The sequence below is a fragment of the Xiphophorus hellerii genome, chromosome 22 (genome assembly GCF_003331165.1).
Source record: "Xiphophorus hellerii strain 12219 chromosome 22, Xiphophorus_hellerii-4.1, whole genome shotgun sequence".
NCBI classification, from domain to species: domain Eukaryota; kingdom Metazoa; phylum Chordata; class Actinopteri; order Cyprinodontiformes; family Poeciliidae; genus Xiphophorus; species Xiphophorus hellerii.
The window spans coordinates 4083397-4098258 of NC_045693.1; the positions used below are offsets into that span (position 1 = coordinate 4083397).

The following is a 14862-nucleotide window of genomic DNA, read 5'->3' on the forward strand; positions in this document are numbered from 1 at the left end:
GTGTTTCAACTACCTAGCATCTCCGCTGTACCTGAATGTGTTGGATTTTCAACTTGGTTAATTCTAACATTCTAGAGTTTTGACATTACTATTTTTTTCCCCAAGAAAATTTCTAAGTCTTTTGGCAAAAATTGACTCTTTTATCTACAATGTCCCTAATACGCCGTGTTAAGACGCAGACACGTTACCTCCATATTTATTCACTTATACCGCTCAAAAGCATGAAGAATCAACATTCGTCAAAACTAAAAATCATATTTGATTGGATTTAACCATCAATTATTACATTTTTGTTTTTATGTGGTTTCTGTAGACATTTTAAGACCATTATGAATAAAAAATAAAAACTTGTATCTCCACAAAATTGTACAAACTTCGTCCAGCCAACACGGACGCAAAACAGCTAGTTAGCATTGATGTTAGCAGCTAGTTAGCATTGATGTTAGCAGCTAGTTAGCTAGCCTCAACGGTCTCGAGTCACATCTTGGGTGCGACTCAAACGTTTGCCTGACAGAAAATTCCCGAGAAAAAAAGTAATTCATAGAATAAACGAGATTAAATTGTTCTGTCATGACAAAATGTGAGATCTGTAATTAAGATAATAACCGCCACTATTTTAAAATTGAACTTAAGACATTCTAAAGCCTTAATTTAAGATATTTTAAGACTTAAGGATGCACGGACACCCTGTTTTAATTCAGTCACATTTTCTAATTAAGTTTTTATTTTTCATGCGCAGAAAAGATGCCTTCAATTGAGAAAAAAAAATCGCAAGAGCTTTCTGTTTGTTTTTTAGTCAGACCCCAAAGAAGAAACAGTTATGATATAAAAACATTTCTTTAAATCTGGTTTACAAAACATCAGCCTCCAAAAAGCATATGTAATGTTTTGCTGTAGCCAATCTAACAGGATTTTAGTTCCGTTTCCCTCTAAAACAAAGAGAGGCAACAAAACCGGACGTCGTACAGAAAAGAAAAAAGTGCCGGTTTTCGATTAGAGTATATTTCTACAGCTTACAGCTCAGTATAGCCAGACCTCTCCTCCATATAAAGCCTCTGGTACAACTTTATACAAATTAAAAACTACCATCTACCCGTTGACGAGTATGTCTCACTCCCAAATATAAAAATAAGAGGCTTGACCAGAAAAGTAGCTGCCCAATGAAGATTTTAAAGGACAGGACGTACAAAACCACAGATGAGTGTGCAGGTAATACCTTCTTTGGTTTGAAATTAAAGAGTACTGTTCCTTATTTCCATAATTTACCCAAAGAAAGGGGGAAAACTGAACTTTATATCTCATGCAGGTTAACAAATCAGCAAAAAATGTGCCTGAAACTCTTGAGAATCCAGTAATAAACAGGCAGCAGGCTTCTAAATGTACATGCTTCCTAATCAGAAACCACTGTCAGAATCAGAGCGATTTAGGAGAACAAAACTCAACATTATGACCGTGAATCAGAGCCATTGTAGATGGGTAAAAAAAACCCCATAAAAACAGAGTATATTTTCACCAAAAAACTCACATTTTTAGATTAATCTCAGAAGTTGTCTAGAAAGAATAAACGTGGCCATTTCTGAGTTTGAAAAGTTGCTAGAAAAATGCTGAAATTTTTAGATTAATCTTTGAAATTTTCTAAAAAAAAAAAAAAAATTCTGACTTTTAAAAGTTGAAAATTTGCTAGAAAGAAGTCATACATTTGAAATTCTCAAATTTTTATAAAATGTCTAGAATTTGGACTAAAATTTCCTTAAGGAAAAAACTTTTAACTTTTGAAACTCCAATTTTTCAAGGTTTTTTATGAAAGTTTCTGAAATTAATCTGAAAGTTTCAGATTTTTTTTCTAGCAACTTTTCAACTTTCCAAATTCAAAAATTGCTGAGATTAATCTCAAATATGTTTTTTCAGGAAAATGTTCAACTTTTCAAACTCAGAAATCAAAATCTTTCTAGAAAAATTGTGGGATCTCAATATTTCTTATTTTTTCTAACAATTTTCAACTTTTAAAACTCGCAAATTTTCAAGTTTCTTCGAGGAAATTCCCAAGACTCATCTCAAAATTTCAGATCTCTTTAAAGCAATTGTTAAACTTTCCAAACTCAGAAATTGTTGAGTTGTTTTGTTAGAAATTCTGTCTTTTTCCCCCCATTTACAGTGGCTTTAAAATACCGTCATAGAACAAAGTGTTGCAGGAACAGAGTGGGTGAATTTAAGAGAAAAAATGGATGCAATGAAACGAAACCAAACAGCTCATGAAGCTTTCGACCAACCCGAACAAGAAGAGACCTGCTATGTTTATGCACACGTGTGAGATGCCATTTCAGCTTTATGAAAAAATAACAGTAAGTATGACAGCCAAAAATATAAGAACATATTTATGCGTCTTTTATATATATATATATGTATATATATATATATAAACCCAAGAAGACAGTTAGTGCTTTGTGAAATGTACGCCTAGAGATGTGTGGTCCTCTCAGAGTGTTCTGATGTGAAGTCCGTCTGCAGAGTGGGCGTGGCCTCTTCGTTTAGTGGTAACGTGTCTCTGTGGGTCGCCTCGTCGCCCGCCGGCCGGGCGCCGTCCTCGGCCTCGCTGCAGTCCTCCGGCCCGTCCTGGCTGCAGTCGGAGCCGTCGCTGTCGCTCCCGCAGGAACTCGACGTCTCGTCCTCCTCTGAGTCGGAGTAGACCTCGGCGCCGTGGAAGATGTATCGATTCGGTGCTTGGAAAAGGTACTGACCGCCTGCAGAAAACCAACACAACGCCCAGTGTCACATTTAGAGATAATCTGGATTTTTTTTTTTAAGTAAACATTACAACTCTTCATTCATTACCATTAACGTGCCTAAAATATGCATCATATTACAGCATATTTTTCATTATTTTAGTAATTAATTATTGTGATGATTAATCAGATGAATTCAGAAATTTTTTTATTTCTTCCCTTAAAACTGCAGAATGTAACTTTTATAAAAAACATTTTTACAAATTTGTTGAAACTGTCACCATGTTGTGACAGTATAGTATAAGAAAACTATGAAAAAAATCCAGCTCCTCTGCCTTCTTCCAGTTCTAATGTGAAACAGCCAATCAGAGCCAGGAGGCGGGTCTTAGCGCTGTCAATCACTCTGTCTGCTAGTTCCCTCTTCCCCTCTGTCATGAATGCTAAGGCTAATTAGCATAATCGCTGACAAATGATAAATGTTTTTTTCTGTATCATTAAGTTCTTTCTCCACCATCAGTACATTTATCAGGGATACATGAGATTGATTGACAGCGCTAAGCCCCTCCTCCTGGCTGTGATTGGTTGTTTTTGGTGCGTTTTTCTCGCAGACATAGAATCACAGGAAGGAGGTGAAGATCGATCTTATCACAGATTTTCTGCCTCATAAACTTGTGTCAAACATTGTGACAGAAATAAAAACCATTTTTTAAATAAAAGTTACAAACTGCAGCTTTAAATTTATTTTATAAATTAAAAATACACAAAAACATGCAAATAAAAAAAATAACTCCTCTTTTTAAATAAAAAAAAACATTTATAGCCTAAAATGTAATAACACAGCATTCCTTTAGTGAATGTTTGATCATAAAACAAAACAAAACAAAAATCTCTACTCAACTTAACATTAATACAAAGTAGGGCTGATCTGTTTATTATTTTTGCCTTGACTGATTAGATAGCTAGATATGCCTAATTTAAATGTTTAAAAATAGGATTTGAAATAGCTGGGGCTAAAATTACGACACTTAAAAGAGTTTTGGCTAAAACATATTTACAGACAAATGTGTTTTTACCTTAAGTATAAAATTATATTTTTTTGTGCAGTTTTGGCTTAACTACTACACAGATTTTATTATTATTTTTAACCAAATGAGAGAATAATAATCATTATATGAGCTACTTCTCAGTGCAGCGCTGGTGAAAAGTCTGTTACAATAAATCAATTATTCGCGTGATAAATTAAAACAATTTCCATTTGCATGATTTATTGTTTTTCTTTTTTCCAATTTTTCTTAAAAAACTGGATGACAAAAGTCTTTATTTTGGTGCTTTGGTCTCAACTACACATTTGTTGTTTGCAGAGACTCCATAACTCATTTTATTTTATAATTTACTTTGGATATTTAAAATTGCTTCTGGTTCCAGTGTTAAATGTTCAATCAAGGCAAAGTTTCAGAAAGAGCAGGACCTTCTTAAAGTGACAGAGACCCAATTTCAAGTCAAATTTGATATGTATAATATTTTGTAGAACTGAAGGTAACATAATTAATTGATTTTTCTATAAAATGGCGATATTTGTTAGCAAAATACAACACCGCCCTTTTAAATGATTTTTGCTGCATGTCTCTAACTCACCTTCAAGCCGTTTGCTGATTGGACTCCTGCTGACCCGACTCATCCAGTATCGCTTTCGATTGTCCAGCACTGAGGTTTGGCTCTTCGCCTCGCCCGCCTCGTCTTTCGCTACGTCCTCTCTCTGAGGCTCCGGCGACTCGGCGTCATCCGTGCTTCGACTCGCCGCGTTCGAACAAGGCTCGGACGGCGTTACAGTTTCCTTGACATTCTTGCTCTCTGTCTCTTCTGGAGGTTTGTCCGCTGGGTCAGTGGAAGCCTCGTCCGGCGGCGGCGGCTCTGCTAACCGCGGCGGTTTCTCTGTGATCTCGTTGAGGGTTAGAGTGTTGAAGCAGAGCTGCTCGAAGTCTCCGCCCAGCCGATGGCAGAGTTCGTTGATGATGCCATCGCAGTCGCCCAGCAGCTCCACGTCAAAGTTCAGATGAGGCAGCGGCTCCCTGTTGATCAGAACCTGAGGCACTTCATGAGGAATGGAGTCTGGACGAAGACAGGAAAAGAAAAAACTGAAATTACGGCACCCAAAACCTTCAACGGACAACAGGAAGAAGATTCCGGTAAGACGTACTCGGGATGAGGGCGACCGGTCGGACTTTTAGAGACGACCCGATGACGATCAGAAGGTCGACCTCGTCTTTGTCCTGCTTCATGGCTCTGTGGAAAAGTTCTGGAAGATTCTCTCCAAAAAACACAATGTCAGGTTTCATGATGGCCAGAGGAATGTCCAAACACCGGGGGCAACGGGGGACGACCTGCAGGAAGACTTTGGTTATTCATTACGGTTAATTAAGAGTTTCCATGCTGGTTAAAGCTGCAGTATGTAATGTTTATATAAAATATGTTTCTAACATAAAACTGTCACCATGTTGTGACGTTACAACATGAGATAAATAATCTATGAAAAGATACCAGTCTCCTCCACCTCCTCCCTGAGCTGCCATTACCATCTAAAAAAACGCACTAAAACAACCAATCAGAGCCAGGAGGCGGGGCTTAGCACTGTCAATAAATCTTGTGTACTCACTGCTAAATGTGCTAATGGCAGAGTAACAACTTACCGTTACAGGAAAGCTGTTTATCCACCAACACTGGTAGCTATGCTAACTAGAAACAACCAATCAGAGCCAGGAAGCGGGTTTTAATCCTCCCTTTGTCTCTGCTACGCTGCAGCTCGCGTATCATGTTGTGAATGCTAACGCTAGTTAGCACTGGAAGAAAACACAGGAGCTAGATTTCTTTTTCACATATCTGTCTCAACATAGTGACAGCTTCAACAAATATGTAAAAAAAAAAAAAAAAGCTTTAAATCACTACAGGCATGTGTGAAAAACTTGTTTTAAATGTTGCTGTTTACTTCAAACTCTTCTAATGCAATGCTACAAAAATTGTACATTTAAATGGTAAAATAATAATCATAGCTGGAAACAGTGTTTATGACGGTGGTGACCAAACTTTTTGCACTGCAGGCCAAAATTGGCAAGTTGAAAACATTTTTACGCCAAATTAACCCTCTATGGCATGACTTTTTATTTTTTGGGGGAAAAAATATTTTCCTGCATTCTTTGGGAGCTTGGTGGTCCCTAATTACATGTCAATCATAAAATCGGACTCTGACACCTCCTGGAACCAGATTTGGGTTTGTTGCCTCAGGGTAACATTGGTCTAGAACACCAAGATTTTCTACACTGATTATGAGAAATGAAATACAAATCAAACAAAAACTATATTCATAAAAAAACTTTTTTTCGGACAAAAATATGTCAAAAATCATGCCCCCCAAAAAATAAAATAAAGGAGCAATGTGAGGTACAGATATGTGGTTTGTTGCCTGAGGGCAACGCCATGCCATAGAGGGTTAAAAACACAAAATGATTTTGTGGTGGATTATTTCCTTTTACTTGCTAATATTATAATAAAACAAAAGAAAAAAATCTATTATAGATGCCTAAAAAGCCAAACAGCTCCATAAGTTTACGGGTCGAATATTTTCAATTTTGTTCCTCTTGAAAATATTTTCAGTCTATTCCTTGGAACAAAAACAAGAACTGAGTAAACAAATGAGTAAGTAGTTGCTGAATGTTTGTTGCCCTACTTTCTATAATATTAAAAGCAAAAATAAAACACAGCTAATAAAAGGAAAATACTACAAATTTGTGACTGAAAAGCGCATCCTAATAAATTATAAAAAGTTTCCATCAGCTTCATTTGCTGCAGAAGCAAATTTGGGGTCACATAAAATCTATACAAACAACTACAATAATCTTTTAACTTCAACATTTTTAGTCAACAAAATTTCTATGAATTTACCTTTTTGTATAAATTTTTACAGCTCACTTCTTCCAAACTGCATATGAATATTTGAAGTTCAATTTTTAGCCCATTTTATTTCCAAATTCATAAATAATAATTGTATTTTATTTACTTGTAATGCCTAAGGCCGCATTTTTGAACAGACTTGAACCGGTTTTTAATCAATAAATACCTGATTGAGGATGTCAGCCCTTATCGCCTCACAATCCACCTTGTGTTTACAGACAAGACACGAAGCAGTAGCAAATGATCCTGAAAGGACAAAAAGCAGTGTGTTGTTTTTAAATCACCATATAGAAAGGGATTATAGAGCAGGAAACAAAATAAAAACTCACCATGGCACTGGATGATTCGCTGAACTCCGGCCACTTGCTCCAACGTATCAATGTTTTGAGTGTAATTGCGAAGCAGCTTCCCTTGTTTATCCAGCATTGATATAAATCTGTGACAGGGCGATGGCTGGAACTGACCGGGGAAGATCTCCTGCAAGAAAAGGAGCAAATTCAACATTAACTGAATATAAAAGCCCATATTTACCTTCCACTAGCTTCTAACATTTTAAAATTTTACTAAGTTCTATGTTGTATTGTGTTTCTGTGATGTAAAGCACTTTGAAATGCCTTGCTGCTGAAATGTGCTATACAAATAAAATTTGATTTGATTTGATTTAAGTTGCTGAATGAAACTTGTCAGCAATCATTTATCATTGTAATAAAAAGATGAGAAGGCATGAACAAACCTTAGCAAACTTGAAAAAGGGTCTAGGGTCTCTTCTAAAATATTCAATATCAAACATTGATTGAGGATCTGGAAGATCAGGAAAATCTACAGCAAGTCGTGCATAAATTCCATCTCTGGAGCGAAAATCTGGTATTCCACATGAAACGGACACCTAAAAACACACACAAAATAGATATTTTAATAATAACATTTCAAATTAGACATTTTTAAAATAAGTACAAATACATACACCAGCTCCAGTCAGGACTAGGATCCTTTTGCTTTCATGAAGCAGCTTCACCACGTCTTCCAGGGTGTTGATATCCTTTCGTTTTCTTCTTTTTGGAGGCTCAGAAATGTTGATGATTATCTGCCATAACGTCATATCATCCAGGTCTGGAGGGAGGATGGTTTCAGGAAGCAGATCCCTCAGAATGGCCCGTGGATCTGTCTCTCTGATGTGCTGCTGTATATAACTGTATGAATCTGTTAACAGATGAAACATGACAGAAAAACAAGGGTTAATGTAATTTAGATTAGTAATAAACGTAATAACTAGAACTTTCTGGTAGGAAGTGACAGTAAAATTCTCCAAATTACTTATTTGCGGTTGAGGAGTCCAGTCACTGGAACTTGCATGTGAAGATCTGTCATCTTCCTCATCAATGTGCTCTGGTGTGACAGCAAGACCATTGCAAAGCAGATCGTTATGTCCAAGAAAATCTGTAAAGAGAGGGAGGGAAAAAAGGCTGAAGCTGACTGGTAAATGGTCATAGTTCGATACAATGAAATAACTTAATCTATTACAAAATGGCTCTCCTATTGCTACAAAAAGGCGAAGTAAGCAGAGGCATATTAGCATATGCAGTAAAATAGTCTAATAATTGATAAAAACTATTATAATCTTAAAAGTGTCCAAATTATCAGAATGAATTACAACACCTTTATGCAAAGGCAATGCAGCAGGATGCCTTAAAAAAGGCGGATCTCAGATGAATGGTGTACAGAATTTAGCGCTACATCGGCTAACTGACGCAAAGTTGGTATCCAAGTTTATTCCCATTGAAAAAAGTTGTCTAATTCACAAGCGCAGCTGAAAGCTTTCTGTTCTTCTTCAGAAACCCTAATAAAAATAATGAAAAGGGCAATATAATACTTTAGTAAGAGAAGAGAATAACACAGTTTCGCTATCGTAAAAATCTAAGTAGCTAGCCGGTGATTTGATTGAGTTGGTAAGCCAACCAGCGTTGCCGTAGAAGGGACGTCCATCGCTCTACATACCGGCACCTTCCTCAGTTGCACCAAAGGCGGTGCTGTCGCCTAATTGCCCAGCTAGTTTGTGCGGCTCGGAGACCGGCAGACTCAGTCCATTGTTGTCCCCGCCTCGCGATGCCAGGGCCTGCTCCACCGCCATCATCACCGGCTTCGCTTCCTTCTTCTCCGCTGTCTCGGCACAATTCCCCGCCTCTTCCCGGCTCCCAATGGCCGGCGAAACGCAAGAGATTGTATCCGTTTCTATGGCTCTAGGTCCGTGGTTGGTCACCGAATTGATTTTTGACCTTTTTGCAATAGGCTCGTCCATCTCAGAGGTTCCTGAATAAGCAGTTCCGAGAGCGTTCTCTCTGTCCGCCATCTTCAGCCCACAGACCCGCTGCGCAGCTCCTTCGTCTCGGACAGCTGGCATCACGTGACTTGCTCTCCGCCAGTAAGAATGAGCGAAATGTCCCCATTGTGCGTCGGTGATATTAAACCACAACAAATTGGTGCTGCGTTCAAATACTCAAAGAAAAATGCGTTAAAGCCATAAACGAATCGCTAAAACTGTTCTAAAATGGGATTGAAGCGCAAAATTCTAGCCTTCTGATGAGTGAATAGTGATTGAGTTACTATATTTTAATTGATTTAAGTTGCCCGGACATGCACATTGGTTTTCTAAGCATAAAACTAATGACAAATACATATTTATCTTATATGCACTTTTAGCTCAGAGGTTTCACCGAAACTCTTGAATGCAACATACGTCACGCGAGAAAAGGACGGACACGTTTATTCAACTGAGGAGATTTGATTGACATTCTTATCAGTTTAATGTGTCTTTAGTGTAATTTTTTTTTAATCAGCAATGCTATAAAACGTTTGGGGAGAGGCCGAGCTAGACCAGTCCGTGAAATAAACAGTTGTAATCTGACGCAGCTGCATCAGGTTGCGATAAAAAGCGACCACAAACGTTTTTCTAAACAACTCATAAATGGAGGCTATTTTGGGTCGTAAACCTGAAGACTTGGAGGATTACTACGGGTTGTTAGGTTGTGATGAACTGTCATCGGTAAGTTGCCAGTGGATGACTCAAGGCTCTGTCTATTTGCTGGAACATTACATCTTCGCATGACCAATAAAAACACGTTTCTTTAAATACTAATCCAGAAGCATAGAGTATTGGATGACTATTATTGATAAATAAATAAATTGTTATTTAAAGACTCAGTTCATTTTTGTTATTCAAAGTAAATTTATGTGAAACCTGTTGCTTCATGACAGTGATCTTTCGCAAATCAAATAAACCTTTTACAGATCAAAAACTGGATTTGAAAGACTCTGCTATTAGAAGAGAGTAATTTAGTCCTGTTGTGAAGAGTCTGCGTTTTGTAGTTTTTAAACTAGAGCTTGAATTCATCATCTTAGTATCTGCTTAGAGTCGTTGTGGATGGTGATGCTCTGTGCAGGAGCCATTTCTGGTAGCAGTCAGTTTTGCAACGAATCTGAAGAGGCCTCTGACCAGGGGCGCCCTATAGGGGGGGGAAAGTTATGACAATTCTAAGGGCCCCTGACCAACAGGGGGCCCTCCACAATTTATTTATTTATTTTTTGTTCATAGAAATAAAAAAGGGGGCATTGTTAATTACAAAATTAATCCTATTGTGTTTTCAAAGATTGTTTTTAGCAGTAAAAATGAAATGTTACCCCTCCCAGACCAGAAAACACACATCCATATTTGCCCTGAACCTCCTGGATCTGCATGAAATGGTTCGTTCCTGCTTGGAGCCTTGATGATGTTCAGCAGCAGCCAGTAGAAGACAAGAACGACTGTGGCTGTTACTATGCCGCCAAGAAAAATTATAAATACAGGTTTTAAAAAAATAGAGAAAAAAATAGAGAGGGAGAGAGAGAAAAAGGCAAGAGAGTTAATTTATTACCCAGTTTTTCTCCAAGAGAGGTCTGTAGACTGTGTGAGATTATCAACCATTTAGCATAGTTAGCTTAGCTACAGACTGTTTGCCTCCATTTCACTAGCATTTAATGAATTAAGGAAAAAAATACCAAGATATCATATATTTAACGTGTCCCTGTACCTTTTATCACTTAACAACAGATGAGTCAGTCAGCAGCAGCTCTAACTCACATCCCTCCTGACCTGCGCTCACCTAAATGAAATTAAAGCTGCAGTATGTAACTTTTTATAAAAATATATTTTTTTTTCACATATTTGTTAAACTGTCATTATGTTGTGACAGTATAGTATGAGAGATAATCTGTGAAAAATCTATTTCCTCTGCTTTCTCAAAGTGCTAGAAACAACCAGTCAGTGGCAGGAGAGTTTTAGTGCTGTCAATCATAATCTCATGTGGTGCTGCTCATCCTTCCTCCCCCTCACTCTGTGCTAAGCTGCAGCTAGCATAGCCTGTTGTAAATGCTTAGTCTAGTTAGCATAGCTACCAGTGACGGCAGATAAATGATTTTCCTGTAATGATAAGTTGTTTTTTCACCATTAGCACATTTAGCAGTGAATGAATTGATTGACAGCACTAAGACCCTCCTCCTGGTTCTGATTGGTTGTTTTGGCCGGACCGTTGCATTACTTTAGCAGCTCAAGGAGCAGGTGGAGGAGATTGATTGTTTTCACAGATTTTCTGTCTCATAACAAACTGTCACAACATGGTGACAGCTTTAACGAACATGGAGAAAACATATTTTTTATTAAAGTTATAAACTGCAGCTTGAATAAAATGCAACATCATAGCGTTTTTTGAGAAGTCTGGATTGCTTCATGAATATTCTACGGGTTGCCTATGGCTGTTGCTTGTGGGGAGAGACATTTCACTAATCTAAAACTAATAGAAAAAATTTAAGCAACCTACTTGCATACTGTATGTGGACTGTTGCAGGTAAAATTCATGAGCAGTAAATATTGTGCTAGTTATCAGTATTGGACCAAAGAAAGCAAGGCCGTTGCAAGCCTTAAAAATTGTGACGCTTTTGATGGGTCAGATAGACTCGAGAAATTGTAACAGCAGCTGCATAGGGGGACCCAATTTTATTTTTGGTGAGGGGGCCCAAGGTTCCTGGCAGCGCCCCTGCCTCTGAGTGAAGACAGTTGCTGTGTGACGGTCTGATGATGCTAGCAACTCAATTTCCAGGCATCAGAGACAATATTATTGAAATGTATCTGAATTGTTTTTCTGTTTTGTGTATGTTTTCTTAAAGACCGAGCAGATTCAGAATGAATACAAGATCAGAGCCTTAGCATGTCACCCAGATAAACACCAGGACAACCCAACAGCAGGTGAGTCTCAGATTAACTTCTCTTCAACTGAAGACATCTGTGAATTCAACGGGTTTTTTGCGATTGTATGAGATAGACCCGTGTTCTGCAACCTTTGCATTCCATAGAGCCACTTTTCCACTCAGTCCAGCTAAACAAAACAAGTTTAAAGACACAAAAATTACCTTGTCTTTGAAAAAAGACATCTTATAATTTTTGACAAGTTATCAATTGCAGTAAATCTGTTGTGATTTTTAAAGAACCAGCATTTTATTCCTATTTTTAGGTTTTCATATAAAGAGAAAACATAAATCTTTTTCAGAAAGACGATGGGTACATTTTCACATATGGAGTTTTTGAATTCAAAAATACTCTATTAATCCCAAAGGGAAATTAAATAATAATAAATAATAATTTGATATTTGCATACAGTTTCCAGCCTAATAACAAGAAAAATAGATATGAATAAAAATTTATGGTACTTTTAGTGTCATTCTGTTGTGGAAATAAAATGAAATTATTCCATGAAAAACTGAAATATAGCAAAAACTTGCATTTATCACATCTATTTATAAAACTGTAATTTTAGTCAAAGTTTTTAAGGGCCTCCAGAAAATAGCATAAGACAAGAGGCTGCTTTTTCTTTACATTCTAGATTATTATTAATATGTCTTAGACATAATTATTGTAAGAATTTGCTTTCTTCTGGTCAGTGGCTGATTTCCAAAAGCTGCAAGAAGCCAAAGAAATTCTGTGTGACGAAGCCAAACGGAGAAACTACGACCTGTGGAAAAGAAGCGGGATTAGTATTCCCTTCCACGAATGGCGAGCCCTGAATGATTCGGTAAAAACGGTACGAAGCATCTTCAATCTCTGTAGGTTTCCAGCTTTTGAAGCAGCTGCAGTTAACTAACTGGCGCAGCTTTTTTTTGCGTTTGCAGTCGATGCATTGGGCTGTGAGAACCAAGAAGGAACCGATGCTGGAGTCCTGCAAACCGGAAGATCTGGCTGCTTCACAGACCGACGAAACATCGGAGAATCCTTCAAAAGAAGCAGCATTAAGTAAGTAAATAACATCAGGTATTTAAAAAAAAAAAAACTTTAATAAATATATCTAAACTTGTCTGCTAGTCCAGTAAAATACATAGAAATCGAATCATCTTGGCTGCCAACTTGTTTGACGAGGGTTCTGATTATATGGACTTTGAATTCAGGTCAATTCTACAGCAAAATGTTAAGGCCGGGTTACATTTTTTAAAACTGTGACAATAAAGTCAAAATATTGCAAAAATACAGTTTTTGTGCAATAAAAAACTGTATTTTTTATTCTCACTTTTTCATGTGAGAATAAAGTTGCACACCAATGTGAAAACCAACAAAAACTAAAAATGAGAAATGTTGAGCATTTTGTGAAGTTAAGCTTTGGTATCAGCTTTACAGATCAGGAAATACTCCGTCTTCTAACACATTAGAATAAAATAATTATCAATAGCATTACTTAGAAATAATTTTGTAAACTACTGAGACTTTTTAGACCTTTATAACTCTATCAAAGCTTTTTTTTCCTCATTAAAACAACTTTTTTCCCACAATTTTTAGATGTTCTGGTAAAATTGCATCTTTATTCCTCCAATATTATTACTTTATTCTTGTAATTAAGCAAAATATTATCATATCATGGCACTGATATTATGCCATATAATCCATAAAATGGATGACTGACATAAAAGTCACTTTTTGAAAGTGTTTCTGTCATTTTTTTATTTTGTTTTTAGAAAAGAATGAAAAAATAAATAAATCTGAGATTTATTTTTAAGTCAAATTTGTGTTCTGACCAAGAACCAAGAGTCTTCAAAGAATAAATGTGGATGGTGGTATTTAAGACATGCACACCGCACCTTTCAGATTTTAATTTGAAAATAGTCATATAATGTTTGAAAACAATGAGTTCTTTTCTTTCCATTTCTCAGTTAGATGCTACCAGACAAAATCCCAAAAAAATACACAAATATGGAAAGATGAAGGGATATTTATCTTAATTTTCACGTCATTGCCTATCTTAAAATAATCTTTTATTATTTTTTTTCCAATCAGGCGATTTTTATCATCAGCGTTTCCGTTGGGCCTCCGACTCTCCATCGTGTCTGCTGCAGAAGTTCAGAAATTATGAAATATAATTTCATAAATGCTAGCTCTCATTACTCTCTTTAAGTATTTGCTTCCTGCTGTTTTCAGGCATTCAGCTGCTAAAGTTTCTGCCTTCTTATGAATATTTAGTTTGTGTCTATGCTATAAAAAATGTGTGGATGTGAATGTTTCCGTTCCAGATGTATAAAAATTACATGTTCCATATTTTATCTGATAAAATCAAAATGTAAATGATTTTTAATGTTTTGTGTAACTTTTGCTGTTAATGCTCTGGATGTAATACATTTGATAGGTTATATGTTTCCTTTTTTTCCGTATTTGTCTCGTCTTTTAAACTAAACAGAGGAATTTCAGCTTTTTGTGCCACTGACTGCTGTTCAAAATGGTTTTGTTTTTCAAATAAACTACAGTTTCAATGTGATTTATTATTTTTTCATTATCTGGTGTGAATTTGATATTAAATGTTCATGTTTCAGGATTAGACATTACTCTATTTGGGTTCAGGCCAGAGTTACAGCCGCTGCTGATCTACATTAACTGAGCGCAAGATAATTTATATGTATGTAATTAAAAGAGAGTAAACTTATATTTTGTTTAAATCTTTGCTTACCAGAAGAAAATTGGTAATACAATTTTTTTTATGCAACACACACCACCTGCAAATACTAAAAAATAATTTGTTGGTAGTGATGTTGTTTCTAACAATAAAATACAGATTTAAAGAGGGGTGCATTATGCCAAATCATTGTTTTGCGCTTTATGTCATGCTACAATGTTGTTGCCTTGAATCTT

General features: G+C 36.5%; 2 protein-coding genes and 1 long non-coding RNA gene across 3 annotated transcripts; 2 read left to right on the forward strand and 1 right to left on the reverse strand.

Annotated features, from left to right (window-relative positions):
• Positions 1 to 777: 777 nt before the first annotated feature.
• Positions 778 to 9053, reverse strand: sirt1 (sirtuin 1). Its single transcript, XM_032553669.1, has 9 exons — positions 8664 to 9053; positions 7983 to 8105; positions 7633 to 7868; positions 7402 to 7554; positions 6998 to 7145; positions 6835 to 6914; positions 4921 to 5104; positions 4359 to 4832; positions 778 to 2741 (listed from the first exon to the last, which is right to left on the reverse strand). Exons 1-9 carry the CDS (start codon positions 9013 to 9015, stop codon positions 2458 to 2460), a joined length of 2034 nt encoding a protein of 677 aa, XP_032409560.1. The 5' UTR covers positions 9016 to 9053; the 3' UTR covers positions 778 to 2457.
• LOC116713494 (uncharacterized) lies at positions 3201 to 14805 on the forward strand. The gene is made up of 3 exons (XR_004337877.1): positions 3201 to 3314; positions 14575 to 14580; positions 14794 to 14805. It is a non-coding gene; the product is annotated as an uncharacterized LOC116713494 (long non-coding RNA).
• dnajc12 (DnaJ (Hsp40) homolog, subfamily C, member 12) lies at positions 9117 to 14491 on the forward strand. Its single transcript, XM_032553670.1, has 5 exons — positions 9117 to 9708; positions 11865 to 11943; positions 12636 to 12775; positions 12864 to 12984; positions 14017 to 14491. Exons 1-5 carry the CDS (start codon positions 9631 to 9633, stop codon positions 14097 to 14099), a joined length of 501 nt encoding a protein of 166 aa, XP_032409561.1. The 5' UTR covers positions 9117 to 9630; the 3' UTR covers positions 14100 to 14491.
• Positions 14806 to 14862: the final 57 nt, after the last annotated feature.

Excerpts from the sequence above, each read along its gene's own strand:
- sirt1 (XM_032553669.1), bottom strand. The coding sequence starts at position 9,015 with ATGGCGGACAGAGAGAACGCTCTCGGAACTGCTTATTCAGGAACCTCT. Across the intron at positions 5,105-6,834 it reads GGGCTGACATCCTCAATCAG|GTCGTCCCCCGTTGCCCCCG; the intron begins GTATTTATTGAT and ends GTCTTCCTGCAG. Across the intron at positions 4,833-4,920 it reads ACCGGTCGCCCTCATCCCGA|ACTCCATTCCTCATGAAGTG; the intron begins GTACGTCTTACC and ends GTCTTCGTCCAG.
- dnajc12 (XM_032553670.1), top strand. The coding sequence starts at position 9,631 with ATGGAGGCTATTTTGGGTCGTAAACCTGAAGACTTGGAGGATTACTAC. Across the intron at positions 12,776-12,863 it reads TGAATGATTCGGTAAAAACG|TCGATGCATTGGGCTGTGAG; the intron begins GTACGAAGCATC and ends TTGCGTTTGCAG. Across the intron at positions 12,985-14,016 it reads TTCAAAAGAAGCAGCATTAA|GCGATTTTTATCATCAGCGT; the intron begins GTAAGTAAATAA and ends TTTTCCAATCAG.